Here is a 20,047-nt window from a genome sequence, read left to right as displayed (position 1 = left end):
CAAACCAGATGCTGATGTGGAAGGGAAGGCAAGCCAAGACCATGTGGCCAGGCATGGTTTGATCTGCCCTGTTCTCCTGACTCCCTCACTGTTACCAGCAGATACCATGTGGCTGAAATATAAAAGCCCTCCAAAGCTTTGGCTCCACAGCCCTCAATCATGTGTTCTCTTTCCCTGGCAAGAAAGATGTGTTTGTTAAAATGCCCACTTCTTGGGTCCTCTAGCTACTGTGACTCTATCACCACCAGCAGCAGCAGCAGCAGCAGGGCATCCTTCTACACACAGTGATTGTTGGGTATTGCAAAGCTATGGCCTGTGAGAACAGTCTGCAGAAATGACCATTCATTAAAGCCAGTGCTTACTCTTAGAGCTTTGTAGGACTGAAAACAAAGGATTTATGCCTCCTCCCCCTCCTTTTGATCTCACCCCCCTCTACACACACACACACACACACACACAGAGAGAGAGAGAGAGAGAGAGAGAGAGAGAGAGAGAGAGAGAGAGAGAGAGAGAGACATTAGTCATTACTACTCATTGGAGCCTGCCTAGCCTGCCTTCTCTCACGGGATTGTGTGGGATGTTGCTACAGAGAGTAGCTTCCCCTCGTCTGCAGCCAGCTAGCCAGCCAACTCCTTCCTGCTCTTGGCCTGATCGGATTGCACAGCCAGGCCTAATCTCTTGAGAGTCCGCACATACCTTGGGTCACACATCTAAGCTTACAACACAGAAAAACAAGTGGGCTTGCTTTGAGCTCTGAGCGGGACCAGGAACGAATGCCAGCTGTAGATCCTTCCTGGTTTGCACCAACCCACTCCTGAGCCAGCTGAGTATTGTGTGCAGATAAACATGAAATATTCCTTCCCCACCCCCAGCCCCAGCCCGCTGCTGTTTAGAAAAAGTCAGAAGCAGTGACAAGGGAGGTACCATTGTACTTCTGTTCCAGGTGCTAAACCAGCTCCTGGCATCTGCTTTGAGAGAGTCAACTCTGCAGGAGATCCTTATGGCAACTGTGGCAAAGACTCCAAGAGTGCCTTCGTCAAATGTGAGCTGAGGTACGAGGCCACACCCCCTGCCACAACGACACTGAGCCTGCTCATGTTGGGGTCACTGCTCCACACTGCCTTTCTTCTGAGCTTGTCTATTCTTATCCTTCCAGAGATGCCAAGTGTGGAAAAATCCAGTGTCAAGGTGGTGCCAGCCGACCCGTCATTGGTACCAATGCTGTTTCCATAGAAACAAATATCCCACAGCAGGAAGGGGGTCGGATTCTGTGCCGGGGGACGCATGTGTACTTGGGTGATGACATGCCAGACCCAGGGCTTGTGCTTGCAGGAACAAAGTGTGCAGAAGGAAAAGTAAGTCCCCCAGTTCTCACTTGTATCTTAATGTAAGTCTGGAACACAGCCCACTGGAAGAGCCTGTTTAGGAACTAGGGGATGAGGTCAGCTGATCTTCCTAAAACTACTTGGAATTTGGTCTCTGGGATCCAACTCTTTGTACTTAGAAGAAAAAGTCAGTGAAGCTGAGGTCCCAGTCTGACCATTGAGACACAGATGTGGGGACAGTGTCGTTTTTACCCTGGGATTCAGGAAGACTGTCTGCCAGGAAGTGACTTCCTAAAGAAACACAACTGTGGAGCTTTGTGCTTTGGGGATGTGCCAGAGCTCTTGGGAGCTTGTTCTCACCTGGTCACAGTGGAAAGTCAGATGCCTCTTCAGAGACTCTATAGAGAAAAGAGGAACAGAGGAGGGGTGGGATCAGAGAAGAGACAGAGGAATACTTTGGGAGGACAGAGAAGAGGAAGGCTGAGATGGTTTGAGAGTTAAAACCAAGTTCAAACATTTTAAAGGAAGAAACTAGGGTTTTTGAGTTTTCCCACACTGGTTTATATACGTGCATGTGTGCAGGTGGTGGGTGCGGGTGTGCATGGATATGTGTATGCTTGTGTATAGATTCTGTGTATGTGCATAAGCATATGCATGTGGTGTGTGTGTGTGTTTGTGTGTGGTGTGTGTGTGTGTGTGTGTGTGTGTGTGTGTTCTCATGGGTCCCATGGACAATCTTAAGTGCATTTCTTTCTTTCTTTTTCCCCCTTCCTTTCGTTTCCCCCCCTTTGAGACAGAGTTCAGCTCCCCTGTCTGCACAGTACATACTCCACAGAAGGGGCTCCCACTCCAGTCTCTGTTTTGCTTTTGTTTGTCTTTTCATCAAATTTTCCATCAGATTAAATGATAGCAAATTAATTCAACGTTTCAAGGGAAAAAATGATAAACCATCTGGCATTTTTAGGGCTCATTTTTTTCCCAGGATCATGAAGTCCCTCTCAGAGGTCATGGTGAAGAAAGGACAGAACCCAAGGTTTTCCTCACAAAACCCTGGAGGCTGAAATGCCCTCTACACATGTCTCCCATGTGTCCTGAGCCACAGACACTCCTTCTTCTTTATAGAGTTATTTTTATTTTTTTATATGTATGAATGTTTTGCTTACATGTATATCTGAACACCACATACATGCCTGGTGCCCTCGGAAGCCAGAAAAAGACATTAGATCCCAGGACTGGAGTTTGAGATAGTTATAAACCACCATATGGATGATGCTGGGAATCAAATGAGTCCTCTGGAAGAACAGCCAGTGCTCTTGAATGCTGAGCCACCATCTCTCCTACTCTAGACACTTTGTTTGAGGAAGATTCCACATTCTTCCAATTCCCCTGGGCACATTAGCGTCTGTTCAGGCCTTGACATTCTAACACCAGTCTTGTAAACCATGGTCAGAGAAGCCAGGGCTGCTGTAGCTGGAATTCCAAGAATGCTGCTACTTTTGCAGGTGTCTTTGACCTTGCCAGTAGGATCAAGACTACACAGGGCCCTCCCAGCAGAATCCTTCAATGTTCATGCTCTCCCTGAAGCTTTGGTTTTTTTTTTTTTTTTTTTTTTTTTTTTTTTTTTTTTTTTTTGCATGTTTATGGATGTGTGTTCTTGTGTGAGAGGATATGTGAGTGTGTGTGTGTGTGTGTGTGTGTGTGTGTGTGTGCGTGCACATGCATGTGTTGACCGGAGGACAGCCTTGGGTATGGTTCCTCCTGAGCTGTCCACTTTTTTTTTTTTTTTTTTTGAGACACTCTCTCACCTGCCTGGAACTTGCCCAAGTAGGCCAGAGTGGCTGGACAGTAAGGCCCCAATGGATCTTCCTGTTTGCACTTCCCCAGCTGTAGGATCACACACACATACCACCCTACTCCACTGCTTTTGTGGGTTCTGGGGCTCTAACTCAGGCCCTCCCGATTGCAGGTCAAGCACTGAACTGACAGGATCATCTCCCACTCCCTGGGGTTCCCTTATCAACAAATAGGCACCAGTCTCCAGCTCCCCTGACACCCCCCCCCAATATTGTTTTTTCTGAAGGGCACTCACTCTGCCCTCTGCGAACTGTTGGAGTGAGATGGCCACCTGCCCACCGGAAGGCTATACTTGATGAAAACGCTCTGTATCCTAAACCATGAACTCGTCTTCCTTTCTCTCCACTAACCTGTAGCATTAGGAGAGAAAGATGCTGAGTATTTCATAAGAGGCAGCCATTTCCAACTGGCCAAGGCCATTCAGCAAATCTGACTGGAGCCTCTGCAGTGCCTGGATAAGCAGGACCCTGGGGAGCATTCCTGTCAATGTTTTGTGACTCCAGTGACCCAAAGCCCTGAACAAAACACATGAGAAAATCAGTTATAATTTCTCACTGCACTAGAACTATCTTATGTGACATTAAATGTAAAAGGGCTCGGTGCTGTTCACATTGGACAAAGTGTCAAGTCAGACCCCAGGAGCTGTGTCTATGCTAGCAATAGAAGTTATCCTGTTCCATCTCTGCTCACTAAAATGAGAGCCTTCTCTGAGTTTTCCTTGCTTTCTCTCTCATATCTATGTATGGAGGCTATGCAAGGATGTAGACACCTTGTTTTGTTTTGTTTTGTTTTGTTTTTTTAAACAGACTCTTTCACTGGAACCCAGGGTTCACCTACTAAGTTAGGATGGCCAGCCAGCAAGCTCGAGAGAGCCACCCACTCCATAATCTCATAAGCACCTACCGCCATGCTTGGGTTTTTATTTTGGGTTTTTGGGTTTTGTTTGGTTGGGGTTTTTGTTTGTTTTTTAACATGGGCTCTGGGTCCTCAGGTTTGCACAGCAAATATTTTACCAACTGAGCCATCTCTCAAGCCACCTGCTTTCTCTTTTTCATGTGCCTGTGTGAGGGAGGGAAGCAGAGGTACTGAGCCTGTGCTGTGTGTCTCTCACAGATCTGCCTCAATCGTCGATGTCAGAATATCAGTGTCTTTGGTGTTCACAAGTGTGCGATGCAGTGCCACGGCCGAGGGGTGAGTAGATCAGTTTCTCCTTCTCAGCCTGCCCACAGCCAGCTAAGAATTTTTAAATTTTCTGATGTATTTATTTTACATCAGAAATTAATTTTAAATTTTAAATTAATTTTAAATTTTAAATTAATTTTAAATTTTAAATTTTCTGATGTATTTATTTTATGTGCTTGAATATTTTGCCTACATGTATGTATGTGTGTGCCTGGTGCCCAGAGGCCAGGGAGAGGGTCAGATTCCCTGGAACCAGAATTAGGGATGATTGAGAGCTACCATGTAGATGCTAAGAACCAAACCCAGGACTTCAACAAGAGCATCAGGTGCTCTTAACCACTGAGCCATCTCTCCAGCCCCTGCTAGCCAGGCTTTCTTAAAGCTATAGTAGTCAGTGAGTGCCTTCTCAACGATCTTTTCCAGAGATGTTAACTGTCTCTGACCTTTACATAGCAGAAGAAATGTCACTTTCATTTAACAAAGAAAATCAGATTGAGAGGTAATTATCTTTTGAATTAACATTCTGAAATATAAAGAAAGAATTTTGTCATCTTCAAAGTAATTTGGAGCTAACCTTGCCTCACAAAGGGCTTACATTAGCATTTCAAGCCGGGTTGTCCCTCTGGCTCCCAACAGCCCAAACCTGGCTCCACCGAGAAACTTACAAGAAGGATAAAAATGAGGTCATCACATCTACCAACCGCATGTTCTTGGATGCCCTTGCCATGGGTTTTGACTACCACATGCTGCTGAGTTCAGAGAAGCTTTAGGGAAGAAAAGGACTCTAATTGCTCGAAACGTAATTTCTTTTTCCTGATGCAGTTAATTTTTTTTCCAATGGGACGGTATTAATCTTGATTAGCAGCACCAGTGGCTCATTTGTCCTCCGGAAGCCTTTTCTACAGAAGCCATGCTCTAAATTGTATTTTTAGAATATCTAAACACTTGGGATTATGGGGGACTTTGTAAAATCACCACCATGCTGTAACCACAATAGATTGCCAGACTGCTTCAGACAGGCATGTTGATGTGTACAGCTGACACAGTATCAAATGGATTTTCATCATGTCTTCATTGAACTATAGATTTTCTTCTAATGGCAATAGATGAACAAGCCTGGCCCTTTTGTTTTTACTGATGAGGCCAAGACCAATGTGGTAGTGAGGGTGTGTCCACAGTGACCTTGCTCTGCTGGCCCCGAGAGAGTAGAACAGAGCGCTCTCTCTCTCTCTCTCTCTCTCTCTCTCTCTCTCTCTCTCTCTCTCTCTCTGATATTTATAGGTCTCTTGTACAGGTTGGCAAACTCTAAGGACCATATTTTCCAGAACAGCCAGCTATGCCTTAGTGTAATAGTTACTCTCAATTGTCAACTTTCTGAGATCTAGAGTCTCCTGGGAAATGAGCCTCTGGGAATGCCTGTGGAATATTATCTTGACTAGGTTAGTTGAGGTGGAAAGACCTGCCCAGTGTGGGTGGCATCATTCCCTGGGATGGAATCCTGAACTGTATAAAAAGGAAAAAGTGAGCTGAACACAGCATTCATGGCTCCCAAACTCTTGATATGAATGTGAAGTGATTGCCTGCTTCAAACTACTATCACCATGATTCCATACTGTGATGGACTTGGAACTGGGAGCTGGCTCCCAACGGTAGCTCCCCAGCACAGGCAGGTTGTGCTGATCTCAGCTCCTAGGGCTCTACCCAACTCACTGGTGGTGCTGTTTGGAGCTGATTCTCAAGGTCTTGCTTGCATTTACTGAGTCTATGTGTGTTACTGAGGGGATCTAGCAGAATACCCTTGCTTTTGTGTGTCCTAACCCTGTCCACTCTGGATGCTTTTCTCCTCTTCTGCCCCAAAGGTATGTAACAACAGGAAGAATTGCCACTGTGAAGCCCACTGGGCTCCTCCATTCTGTGATAAGTTTGGCTTTGGAGGAAGCACAGACAGCGGTCCCATCCGACAACCAGGTAAATGTGGCCTCAGGATTCCAGGAAGTAGATGCTGGGCTGCTAGGAGCTGTGTCTACTGGACAAGCTTGCCCACAATGGGACCCTGAGTGCCTCTGTCCCAGCCTGAAGCTTGCAGGTTCTAGATGTTATTGTCCTCCCAGCCTTCCTTTTTTTTTTTTTTTTTTTTTTTTTTTTTTTTTTTTTGGTCTGGTTCAATGCAGCTGAGGTATTGAGTTGGCCATTTTCTCTCCCTGTGACACTTTTCTCCATGGTGAACTGCCAAATGTGTATGTCACTGTCATTTCAAAGCACTTTGCAAAGGGTAGCTCTTGTGTGCCGCCACTTCAGTGCATTTTAAAACTCTGATCAGAGAAGTGATAGACAGCATGGGGGCAGGGAAGGGAACAAGCAAGAACAACAGCAAAGGCATGACAGCTACCTCTTAATAAAGAAGATGGATTCCACCGCTGGGCTAAGGGTGGTAACTTCAATAAAGTGCTTGCACTTGACTGCAGGTCCACAGAACCCACATAAGGAGATACGCATGGTGGTGTGTGCTTGCAGTCCCAGAACTAGGGAAGAAAGAGAGAATAAGATCCCCAGGGGCTGCTAGCTAACCAGTCTAGCCCTGTCTCCAAAATAAGGTGGAAGATAGCTGATGTCACCCTCTCACTTCCACATGCACCCACGCGTGTAGACACACGTCACACAGGGGAAAGCGCGCGGTCAGAGCAGTTGTCGCATTCATGGTAGCTGTTTGCATTGAGCAGTTGGTTATGGGCAGATAGGATGCTAATTAGTGTGCACTTTGCTGTCTGCTCTTTACATAGTTTTAAAAACAGACATTTTTAAAAGCTGAAATATAATTACATTATTTCCCTCCTTCCTTTTCCTTCCTTCAATCTTTCCCAGGGATCCCTGACCCCACTCACTCTCAAATCATGTCCTTTAAAAAATGTTAGTTAGACACAGAGAGAGGGAGAGAGAGACAGAGAGACAGAGAGAGAGACAGAGAGAGAGAGACAGAGAGAGAGAGAGACAGAGAGAGAGAGACAGAGAGAGAGAAATATATGCTAAATCCATTTATGTTGCTTATATGTATATGATTTCAGGGCTATCCACTTGGTATTGGATAGCCAATTAAGGGGCTCATTCCTGGGGAGGACTGACTCTCCCACTGCCAGCATTCTCTAGTTGTTTGTAGTTCTTTGTCTAGGGATGGGGCCCTGTGGAGCCTCCACCCTTTCACATTAGCATGTGGATTGGTATCATCTGTGTCTTGGCCTCACCGTTCCACTCTCTGATGGTGTTCACCAGCCTGACCATGGCCCAGCCTCTCAGTCAGCAAAATCCATGCATATTTGTCCACTTGTGATTCTAGAGAGGAATTAAGGAGATTCTACAGGACATGAGAGGTGCCACTATAGGGGAAGAGAGGGTATCCTGGGAGGAGAGCAGCCCTGCATGCTTAGGAACAGTATGGAAATGTCAGAGGGCTCCCCAGGACCTTGGTGTGTTTGTTGATATCTTCAGGAAGGACTAGGGCTGGAGCTCAGGCAACAAGGTACTTTCCTAACATCTTAGTTAGGGTTTTATTGCTGCGAAGAGACACTATGACCACAGCAACCTTTATAAAGGGCAACATTTAATTGGGGCTGGCCTACAGTTTCAGAGTTTTAGTCCATTGTGGTCATGGCAGGGGGCATGGTGGCTTGTAAGCAGACATGGTGCTGGAGAAGGAGATGAGAGCTCTACATCTTGATCTGCAGACAGCAGCAGGAGACTGAGCTGCACAGGGCATAGGTTGAGCATAAGAGACCTCAAAGCCTGCCACCACAGTGACACACTTCCTCCCACAAGGCCACACCTATTCCAACAAAGCCACACCTCCTAATAGTGCCACTCCCTGTGAGGGCAAGAATTCAAAAGCATGAGCCAATGGGGACATTTCTATTCAAACCACCACACCTAGGATGCATGAAGCCCCAGATCTAATCTCCAGTATGACATGGAGTAGGGTAATATGCCTTTCATCCTAGCAGTGGAAAGGTGGAGGCAGGAGGGTCATCTCAAGCCATACCTAGGCTACATGCAAATTCCAGGCCACCCTGGGCTCTATGAGACTCTGTCTCAGAACAGAGAGCTTTACAAAGTAGAGATACTTCAAGCACAGACAACTGGCTATTCCAAGGTCTGGAGTCGAGGTAGGAAAAAATGACAGTCACTGAGGGTGGTAGCTGCCAGATTACAGATTGGGCAGTAGAGTCCTGATGCTGGTTAGAATAGCTCAAGTAGGTGGCACTGTCCTCATGGCAACAAGCAACCCTGAGGTGAGATGTCCAAGTGCCATTTAAGACCTGGAAGGGCTTTGATTGTAGATACAGATCAGTTTAAGACTTACAAGTTAAAGTAAGGAAGTGAAAAGTGTTCTTAGATTTGTTATGGGGCAAAAGAACTCTACCTGAAGCCCCAGGATGCTACTAAGAGCCTGAAAGGAATTGCATTTGACCAGGAGACCAGCTATAATGCTCTTCCAGTCATGTGGGTGGCTTTATGGGGAGCCTCCAATCCTAATAAGATGGCCCCGGTACCTTGTGTGGCTCAATAGTTCACTCTGCTATGGTTGTGCCTAGGGGAATCTGTGTGGTCCAGCTGCCAGGGTCCTACCTACCAGACCATGTCTCTGTATTAGCAAGTTCCAAAGTCATCACAGGCGAATAATGGTGGTATAGACCAGAGCTCAAACATGACCTTTGAAGAGAGACTAATTTATTAGGACATCGTTCAGGGATTTATGTGCTCTGGTTCTGTTTGTTCCTGTAGAGCTTGCTCTGCCATAAATGTCACGGCTCAATGTCTCCCGTATTTTATTGGAACGGCCTCCTCCCCTGAGCCAAATGTGTTTTGTTTCAGATAACCAGGGCTTGACTGTAGGAATCCTGGTGAGCATCCTGTGTCTGCTCGCCGCTGGATTTGTGGTGTATCTCAAAAGGAAGACATTGATGCGGCTGCTGTTCACACATAAGAAAACCACCATGGAAAAGCTAAGGTCTGTCAGTGGTCAAAAACCAATGGCTGAAAGAATATTCAACAAACTGTCTCTCACTGTGTCAGCTGCACCATCATCAGCAAAGGACAGGGCAGATTCTCTGGAGAGTAACACTGGGTCTTTGGGTTTCTTTTGTTTGTTTATGTTTTTGTAATGTCTGCCAGGCCAGCTGTCTCTTTGACTCTCTCTTCTAGCTATGTGCTGTCCATCACATAAATAAGCCATGTGGTGGTGAATTCCACGAATGAGTCTTCTCTACTCTTTGCATCAGTATTTTTTACAAGGCATGTGGACACTGGAATGTGGTCCTCGGATGGCAGAGCTTTGGGCCCAAATGTGCCCAGAGATGCAATCGCTGACATGCCAGCTTCATGCAAAACATCTCCTGTGTGCCCAAAGCTGTTTCCGTGGTTTTCAGTTAACTAAATTGACAGAACAGTGGCTGGAGAGCAGGAATCTATGTTCATTTTTCATCTCATAGGCATGTTAGATCATGCTTCCCCCTGAGGATCTGTCCCATGGAATTAAAATAAGTGACAGTCTAAGTATCAGCAGGAACAGGATGTGAGAAGTTAGCACAAAGAGGAGGGCAAGCCCTTGCTTAGCAGTTGTTGGGTTGTCTTGCAGGTGTGTGCACCCTTCCCGGACACCCAGTGGCCCTCACCTTGGCCAGGCTCATCACACTCTTGGAAAAGGCCTGCTGATGAGCCGGTCACCACATTTCAACACCCCCAAGGTAGGTCACACAAGAACTTTGTATGCTGAGAAGGCGTGAGGTTGCATGGGAAGACAGGGCTCCATCATCTCTGTGAAATGCTTAGTTGGCACCTTTGGTTCAACTATAACCCCACTACCCTGCAGTAGTCAGGGCCTAGAGGTAGGTCCCAGAGTAACCCTCCAAGGGTCCCTAAAAGATTCTGATAAGGCAGTCAGTGTCCACACACAGTAGGGTATGTGACTATTATAAACCATGATCAATCTCTGCAGCAGCCCCACTGGGAACACATCCAGAGCAAACTCTTGTTATGAGGCCCTGCCTATCATATCCAGGGCCACCAGCTATGTCTAGGTGAGCTTTCTGGCCTGTGTCTCAGTTCCACTGAGCCTCAGTTTTGTCCAGAACTGTGGAAGCCATGCCCACCCTATTCTTTTAAAGAGCTATATATCCTTATCCTTAGCTATTTCATGGTTCCTCAATGTCTCAATGTTTTACTTAGGCATAGAAGTCTTAAATATTGAATTCCATCATAGTACATGCCTGTAATCTCAGTACTCGAGGAGCATATTTAGTTCAAAATACAAAAACACAGATGGAAAACAAAAAGTCGGTTAAAGAATAAGAACACTCGGCCCGGTGGTAGTGATGCACGCCTTTAATCCCACCACTCAGGAGGCAGAGGGAGGTGGATCTCTTGAGTTCAAGGCCAGCCTGCTCTACAGAGTGAATTCCAGGGCAGCCAGGGCTACACAGAGAAATCCTGTCTTAGAAAACAAAACAAACAAATAAAAAGAATACAATTATTTAATTACACAGCATTAAATACATTCAGTTATCTGGGAACAATCATACCTCGATAAAGATATTTATAAAAAAGGGTGTTGGAATACCAGAGCAGCTGCACCAGTTCTGTTCCTCCTCCAAACACAAGGAAGTTTGTCCGGGGATGAGCACCTTGCCTCTGGAGCAGGTAGTTCTCACAAGAACCCTTGTGCACACTAAGCTCACACCTTGCGGTCCAGCCTGTGTCTTCATACTTGGTACATCAAGTTTTTTTTAATCTATTTGTTAAACCAGCCTAATGATGGATTGAGTGAGGTGGAATGTTCTCTATAGCAAACACTAGCTTCCAATTCTCAGTCCTCCTGCCTCAGCCTTCCAAATGCCACTGTCATCTTTGTGGTTTTCAATGTTTGTTTTTTTAATCTATATAAAAACATATCTCTCTATTCCAGATTTATGGGGTGCTTCCTGTAGAATTTGAACTATAAACAAGTAATTACAGTTCGTTGAATGGTCACCCTGGACTTTCCATTCCTACATAGACAGTGGTCACAGGCCAGTTAGCGCTGCTCTTCCCTTGGCTAGCAAAATCCATCAGAGCTGACTCTGCTTTGACCACGCAGGACAGGCACTCACTGAAATGCCAGAACATCGACATCAGCAGGCCCCTCAACACTCGAGCCGTCCCTCAGCCTCAGTCACCTCAGCGAGTGCTCCTGCCTCTCCACCAGGCACCACGTGCACCCAGTGGCCCTGCCAGGCCCCTGCCCGCCAATCCTGCAGTCAGGCAGGCCCAGGTATGCCTCCCATGCTGACTGGGTGGGATCCAAGTTCCACTACTTGCTAACATGTAAACTTGGGCAAATTGTTTAACATAGTGACCGTATGAAATGGAAGTCAGTTAATCAGATGGTTGACTGAGATAACCCACATACAGTGCCTATAGTATAGCAATCATAAGATACTTTAATATTTTGTAATTAATAATTTTTTAAATATTCAGAGTTGTTTGCATGTCAGTATAATGTATCATCTAATTCAGAACTTAAAACTTTTCTACTGTGAGCACTTTTTACCTGAGGAATTTTTATATGACTCTGGGTAGATAGGTAAAAAAAAAAATGATAGAAAAATATTAAAAGTCTTTGTTTCTGTGTAAGCAGAAAACATAACAGTATTAAATCTGAGCTGAGGCATTCTGGGCAGTGTGTGTCAGCAGTACATGGTGTGACAGTTTGTGTCGTGTGTTCAGAGCCAAGGCTGCAGTGAAGTCATGGGATGTGATATAGGCAAGCGTGCAGAACACACTGAGTCAGTACACATGTGGCTTTGAAACAGCTTTAGATTACTGCACGTTGAGCTAAAGACCCACAGCTGAAGAAGCCGGGGTTTCAACCATAACATTTTGAGAATGGCAATGGTGACAACTTGAATAATGAAACAAAATCATTTTCAAATGCTACTGTTATATTTTCCCATTGCTGTTTCTATATGTTTATAATTACATCTTTAACATAGAGGTTATTCTCTGTGTGTGTAGCTTTACAGCTTGTTTCTGTCTTAAAGTTGTTTCTCCATACATTGTCATTACAAAGCCTATAAAATGTTCTTTCAATAGCAACATTCTGCTTGGATGTGGAATTAACCTGTGAGAGAGTGGATATATTGAGAGATGTGGGGTTTGTTTCATAAACAGTTGTTTGGAAGAGCTAGACAGATACATTTTGGAGTTCTTTATTCCTTTAGGAAAGATTCAAGTGAAATATGAGATTGGAAAACACATAAATCTTTAGATGGCTGGATAAAGTTAAATGTTTGGTTAGAGTACTGCATGTATTTAGGCTCTCCCATTGATACCAGCAAGGTCATGATGACAAAGACAGAGAAGAGATTGACATTTCAAAGCTTTGCTTATTTGATAGATAAAAAGTAATGGCTCCATTTTCTGTCTAATAGTTAAATCAGTTCCTGATAAATGTGCCTGAGCCCATCAGTTTTTGTTTTAATTTTATATTTTGTTAGTTTGTTTATACACAGTGTTTTTTCCTCTGCATTTTGAGATTTTGGGCTAGTTAAGTGTTATATGAGAGTTCCTTTTGCTTTTGTGAGAAGCTAAGCAGCACTGACCCCTATCAATTGATAATAACGCTTCTAGTCATGTTTTCACATATGCTAACTGTCTCCTGAGGGTCAAACTTTGCCTTTAGGAGAAAAAATGCCTCTCTGAAAATCAATCCGTGATCGTCATAGCTTGGTACCAGAGTTTTACTGCTTCAGGAAAATGTGGAAACCTGAGCTTTTAGGTCTCATTGCCCTCATTTTTAAATAATGGATGTCTTAAAATCATGGCCTTTGGAGCTAGAAAAAAAATGACTCAGAGGTTAAGAATACTTACTGCTTTTACAGAAGACCTGGTTCAATTTCCAGAACCCACATAACTTCTGCAGGCTTGCATGTGGTATACATATATTTGGACACATGTATACACATATTTTAAGTGGCCTTTATGGGTATCAAGAGCCACTTTGCATGGAACTTTTACTTTTAGCCAAACAGACTTTTTTAAACCAATGAGAATTTGATTATATATGCTCATATATTGATCCCTTCAGCTCTTCCCCTCTCCTGATCTCCCACATCTCATATTTTCCTTTCTGCCTAACACGACTTTGTTCATTATTCTTTGAAACAAGCCTGTTGTTGGGATGGCATTATCCCTTTGTCTAAAAATGTCTTTCTTCATGAAGGATATTTTGGCTGGGTATAGAATTTTAGGTTGACATTTTGTGGGAAGTGTTCTTCCCCTTCTGCCTGGACTGTACAGTGATAAGAAATCCACCAATTTATTTCCACAGCCTCTGTTCCAGGAAAGTAATGTGACCACTTATTTTAGGGAGGGGGTTGGTTTTGTCTGTGGTTAAGCTGGAATAAGATCATATATGGTCAAAATATTTGTTTACTGGACAACCCTCTTCCTAGGCTTGTGACTACAGAGGGGTGGCTTTCTTGAGTTTGTTTTTATTTCTTTGGTTCCATTTAGTTATTTCCAGATTGTATGTATTTACATATTTCATTTTCTCTTTGCTTCTTTTATACTTCCTGGACAGGGCTTTGGCATGCACCCATGTGCACACAGAAGGACCCACCACTGAGTAGTTCCTTGACTCTAGAGTCTACCAGGTAGTCTTTATTTCTCTAATTTTCAGTTTTCTATCAGTTATTTAGTGATATTTCTTGTTCCAAGTACTAAGGAATAAGGTGAGCCATGCTTATTCCATCTTGTCAGTCACAACCTCATTTCCTTTTATAATTCTTTTATTGATGATAACACTCAGACTACTTCATATCTAGCAACTCTCACTAGGAAAAATAATGTTTGACTTTCAGCAGGTTTCTTTGATCTAAAAACTTGTATCACGGCCAGTTTCAGGCTGTAAACAGGTTACTGCACAAGGAGCCCAGAACTGGCCATCCTGAGCTCATGTTGACAAGCACCATGGCCCTGCTTCAGGAGTGTGTTATGTGAATTATCTCATGCTGTCTCTGGCTGCTTTTTTTTTAAAAAAAAAAAAATATATAACAGTAAGGTAGTCTTATTTGCTCACATAATAAGAGTCTTCATTGCTCATATAGTAGATATTTCTTTTTAAAGACATTTCTTTCCTTTATTATAATTCTGATTTCTGGCATATCAGGAACTCTGGTTTTGAATATTGCATCAACGTATCTTTCCTTTTGTGAAACTCTCCTTTCTTGAATGCTTACAACTCTCTCTCCCACTTACTACCAGCTAGGAACCTTGTATTATCTCTTCAGTTGGTTTTGTGGACTGCTGATAGGTCAGAGAAACAAATGGAAGAGAGGCCTATCTTGGTTTACCTTGCTGTAGGGCAACAGGCACATTCTAAACATGTCTAGGTTGTGGGCTTGCTTGAGAATACAATAGGAGCTGTAAGCCTCAGGATATACACTATCATTCAGTGCCTACCATACACACTTCCAGTATTCCCACAGGGAATCTGTAAAAAAATAAGGATCATCTTTACACAGTGCACAAAAGATTATCCCTACAGGAACCCAGTGAATCCCCTCATCCTGAGGCTTCTTAGTCCTCTTTCAGCAGTGTCACCTCTGCACAGTGCCAAACAAAGAGACTGCATGACCCAAGAGCAGTTGTGAACAATGGTTTTCTCCCACAGTTGTCAGTACCTACACAAGTGGCTCCTTCAAAGCAGCCACCCAAAAGCCTTCTGTTTTGTGAAACTAAGAAAGTCTTCCCCTTTAAGCACCAATCATAGGGAACTCCACATCCTCACTCTGAGCTGTCTGTCTGGAGCTCTTCAGAGACAAGTAACACCAATAGCTGCATACGTTCCCTGTCATCGAACATAAGGACCTGGAATCCATATCATGCAAGTGTGAACAGTATCTAGAGGTGACTCTTGCTTGGCAGCAGGAATTGAATCCACTGACACTTTACAGTTCCCAGGGTACCACCCCATATGACATGACACAGATGTGCCTCCATGGTCAATCCTGCTATGCTTGTCCAAATTTATCATAGTCCAGGGATGGGGCACATTGGCTAACTTTACATTTAAAGAATGAGTGTCATCTTTCTAGAAAACATTTCGTCCCCCATAAACTCAACTCATTCTCTTGTCCAAATGTGCCTCTTGGAATGTGGGCTTCTCATCTTATGCTCAGTCCTTGTATAGTACCTGCTTGTATCTGCTTGCACATGCTATGTGCACATCCTGTGTGTACATGTATGATGATCAGAGAACAACCTTCAGAGATTAGTTCTCTTTCCACCTTGCTGAGACTGGGCCTGTGGTTTGTGTTTGTGTTTGTCTCCATATCGGAGAAACGCTACGATTATAGATGTGCCTAGATGTGTCAGGAGCCATTTTCCTGGGCTTACAGTGTGCCTTTTGTTACTACTGGAGGAAGGAGAGCAGAACAAGGTTCATGGCTGGGAGGATTCTTGGGCTCCAGGACAGGCTAGCTAAAATCCATCATTCAGTAGATTCTCACTTACTGGGAATTAATCGAGTTACTTACAGTTTAAACAAAAACATGCTTCATGTCCCAGAAAAGAAATACATTTCTCAGCTCACAGAAAACTGTGTCTCGAGAAGACGCAGCCAAGACATGGCAGACCTACATGAGATTCTTCCACTGTCAGACTTGATGTGCTCAGGTCCTAAACAGATTTGAGTGTTGCCTTCAGTTCAGCAGTGGCCATTCTCCTAACAAGCAGAGCCTCGCCTGTGTGCCACTGCCCAGCTTTACCCATTTGGTTTGCTAAACATCTGTCCCACAAAATGGCATGTGAATAATGCCTGCTGATGCATGTGCACACTTGATCTAAGGATCCATTTTTCTTTAAACTCCTCAGTTTCCTGGGAAATGCTAGGAAGTGGTATCTCAGCGAGTTACAGAGATGAACTAAGAGCTGAGATCATGCTCCCCATTGCGTTAGAAAAACAGAGACTTTTAAAGATTGAACCCATCACTTGGGAAGACTAATTGTTAATGTATTGTGTGTATTGTGGTCCTTTCTTGAAAATATTGCTAGATCCAAGACATTAGTCCAGGTTTGTGCACCACGTATCTACACTGTGGAAATTTCATCCAAACAGCAATGGAAGAACTCACTTCCACTGTTACATTTATCGTGTGTGTGTGTGTGTGTGTGTGTGTGTGTGTGTGTGTGTGTGTGTGCGCGCGCTCAAGTGGGTATATTGTTTTGGTACAAGGAACCTGTGTTGTGCTTTTAATGACTATAAAATCATTCAAGTATACACTGAGCACTGAATACATGACAGGTACTACAGAGCTGAGTGCTAGTCAGGTGTTTCTATCCCTGTGAGCTGAGAGAAGTTGCTACCATAAGCTCCAGCTTATGGAGGAAGACAGAGCACAGTAAGGCTGCTTATTCCATGGGCAAGGAGGGAAACGCAGGAAAGTTAAGGGCTCGAACTCACATTCTTCACTTGCAGCATTAAAATAGATGTGCAGGGGTTAGAGATTTGGTTTAGTTGGTAGAGTGTTTACCTAGTATGCATGAAGTCCTGGAGTTCATAGAAAGACGGCATGGTGATATAAGCCCCAGATCCCAGTGCTCAGGAGGTTAGAGTTGGGAAGATCAAAATTCAAGGTTAGTCGTGCATAGTAGCTCTCACCTAGGCAGAATTGGATGGATCTCTGTGAGTTCAAGGCCAGCCTGCTCTACATAGAGTCTACATAGAGTTCCAGGACAGCCAGAGCTACATAGTGATAGAGTCATTCACAAAAGGGGGGGAGGGGGGCAGGGATGGAAGGAAAGGGAAGGGAAGGAAAATGGGCAGAGGGAAAGAAGAGAACTTACAGTGGAAAGAGTTAGCAGCACACTCAGAGCAGCAAGCCAGCTGCCCTAGTCATCTTCCATCCCCATGGTTCTCCACTTTGCTGTTCATTGGTACTATGTAAAGCTTCCATTTGGTGCAGAAAGCATGCATCAGTTTTTCTTAACACAACAAAGCCATAGTCATCTTTGTCTTTATAAGACAGGCCACTGTTAGTACTATGGCCAGAGCAAGAAATCCCCTGTGGTATCACAGCACTTACATGGAAGGCAACTGTGTGTCTTCTGTAGAGGGTAAATAGATTTTCAGCTATGTTTTGACCAACACACACTTCTAATCACTTGCCTGTATCTATATCATATACAACCTAAAATATTTGTAAACCAAGACCAGCCAGTCTGGGACAGGCTCTTCCAGGAAAAGGCAGGAGCATGGACCTTTGCTTAAGTAGCAGCAGAAGGAACAGTGCAATGGCTAGGAGACTAACATTCCCTATCCCCTTCAACCAGAGTAATGAGTAACTCTCTGGGGATGTTACTGGGAAGTAACAGCCAACTGTCATAAATGCTTTCAAAGGATATAAATGATATCCTAGATGATTTAAAAAATAGTTTTAGGACAGGCAGATAATGGCCAACTCACCCAGAGAGAAGATCAGCTCATTCCTCCAACAGCGCCAAGCAGTGAGTTCAGCTTGGAACTGATAGACTACTGTGGTCAGCAGTGGTCCAGCAATCTGATGAGTTAGGTCCTTGCTCATCAGAAATGCTGGTATATATTAGAAAGAGAAGTCCATTTGTCAATATACCCTACTAGGGAAAATGCAAAGGTAAAGAAGGAATCTATGTAGCAGCCTTCATTCTCTGGGAAAACCACAGGCTGACAGTGGGAGAGAGCTGAATGGTGTCTTTGTGGGCCTCCCCCAACTTGGCAGGTCTTGCCCTTATGCCCAAGATCCTTCTTCAGTGATATCCATTTCCTGGTTCTTCCACAGTCTTCTGTGGGGCTCCCTTGCCATTGACTGCAGATGCTACACACTATGCTGCTCCACTCAGAAGGGCCTGTGGGCTGTTCCTCTTGGGTACATCCAAGTCTCATCTAATGAATGCAGTAGATGTGTAGCAAATGCTTTAGATGGTAAAACTGGTCTTGTTAAGAGTTGACTGTTCCCTACTGGCTGTCTCCCTCAGGAAGTAACAAAACCCCGAGTGTGTTTAACCTGTAAATCTAAGATGTGGCTACAGAAGACTTAGACTATAGCTGACCTCTCCTAGCCATGTGCCTAGTATGCTTGAGACAGACTACTGTCCTCAGTTTCATGTCACACACCAATGGGTCATGTGACAGGGCCATCAACTGTCTGTAAAGGTAGCTACTGTGATGGATACCACCATGGCTCACTCTAGAGAAACATCCCTTTATTTCTGTCACTGTGGAAATGGAGACTTTACATGGACAACTGTGCCCAGCATGAGCCTCTGCATCTGTAATAGGCAATGTGTACAGCTGTATATGGACATTTCAGAGGCATGAAGGACTATATGAAACTGTGGTCCACCTCTGTCACTAGGTCTCTGTCTCCTTCCTGGAAGCAATTTTGTTGATGCTTCTATAAAGCATTCTGGAACACGTGGAGAAGTCTCCGTTCAACCTCTCTGCAGCACACCACTGAAGCAAACACTTTCCCTAATATACTCTACATGGTGCCAAGGGAACCCTCCTTGTAAGCCACTGTCAGTAGATAAGAGTGTGCACTTTTGCCTAGACAGTTCTTAACCTGATGCTTCCTTTTGCAGAACTCCAGAGTTTTGCTGCAGAGAGGTTGGGGAAAGGATATGATGCCATTAAGCCAGAGTGTCTGGCTTCCCCTAAAGGTCCTGACTTTTGATTTCTGGGTTACTTACTATAGACGGCAATCAACACAGGACTCAGGTTTCCATAACAAGACTTAGGTTTTCTTAAGTGGCCAGATGCCTCCAGCTTCAGTCTCCTCTTTCCTTCTTGCACTGTGTTTTGATTCAAAAATATTTTACTCTCTTACAGCTATCCAATTCTTTTAGGAAAAAAATGAGAAGTATTTATTTTATCTAATCGTTGGAGAATAGGAAGTCACAGTGACCCTGCCTGAGTGTTTCTGACTATGGGCGACCCATTAGTATGTCAGCTTTAAGCATTTCCATGCTGCCCATATCACTGCGGGGGTAATAGTCGCAATCTTGTCTGTGCTCATAATTTCCATAATCTTTAGCCAGAGACAGACTCACTCTTTACAGTGAAACATGTTAATGTCAGCCTAGGACCTCAGTGGCAGCTCTGGGTTTCTCTGGCGGCCTCCAGTCTTCTTACACAGAAGCCTCAGATAGCAGGACATGTTTACTATTGTAGATTATGTACAAGCTGATAACAGGGTGATGGTCAAGGCACCAGGGCTATGTTGTGATTTTGGCATGTTTGTTCTCAAAGCTGAGAGAGGCAAGGGAGGGAGGCAGGGGGTGCTGAAATTCTGTAGTATATTGCTATTGCTAGAACTCAGGTGGAAATCAGAGGTCTGGGACCACAAGTGACAAAGTAGGACTTCTATCCAGGACATGAGGGAAAAGGAATGATGTTTGAATGTTGTTGAGAATACAGACTAAAGAAAAACATGCCAGCGGAAGTCCCCTGGAGTTCTCTGTTAGCTCCTATAGAGAAGGCTACATTTTACCAAAGCCACATCTCACATGCGTTCACCTGTACCATGTCCTGACCATGGCAATAAAGGACAAATGGGTGGGCTTTGCCATCCTCAGGACTTGAGTACTTTCCATCAGCATCTTGGCTGTGTGGAGATTTATCA

General features: G+C 44.3%; 1 protein-coding gene across 1 annotated transcript in view; it reads left to right on the top strand.

Moving 5' to 3' along the window:
- The window catches only part of Adam12 (ADAM metallopeptidase domain 12), a 328,831-nt gene that overhangs the window by 299,667 nt on the left and 9,117 nt on the right, over window positions 1–20,047 (top strand). Inside the window, exons 15-21 of the mRNA XM_034485928.2 lie at window positions 944–1,052; window positions 1,157–1,355; window positions 4,293–4,370; window positions 6,221–6,329; window positions 9,225–9,360; window positions 9,988–10,096; window positions 11,485–11,658. Of these exons, the coding sequence (XP_034341819.1) occupies window positions 944–1,052; window positions 1,157–1,355; window positions 4,293–4,370; window positions 6,221–6,329; window positions 9,225–9,360; window positions 9,988–10,096; window positions 11,485–11,658 (914 nt within the window). The remainder of the gene's footprint in view (window positions 1–943; window positions 1,053–1,156; window positions 1,356–4,292; window positions 4,371–6,220; window positions 6,330–9,224; window positions 9,361–9,987; window positions 10,097–11,484; window positions 11,659–20,047) is intronic.

Source organism: Arvicanthis niloticus, chromosome 1, assembly GCF_011762505.2.
Source record: "Arvicanthis niloticus isolate mArvNil1 chromosome 1, mArvNil1.pat.X, whole genome shotgun sequence".
Classification (NCBI taxonomy): Eukaryota; Metazoa; Chordata; class Mammalia; order Rodentia; family Muridae; genus Arvicanthis; species Arvicanthis niloticus.
The sequence above is the reverse complement of the archived record's forward strand: the minus strand, read 5'-3'. Positions and strand labels throughout refer to the sequence as shown.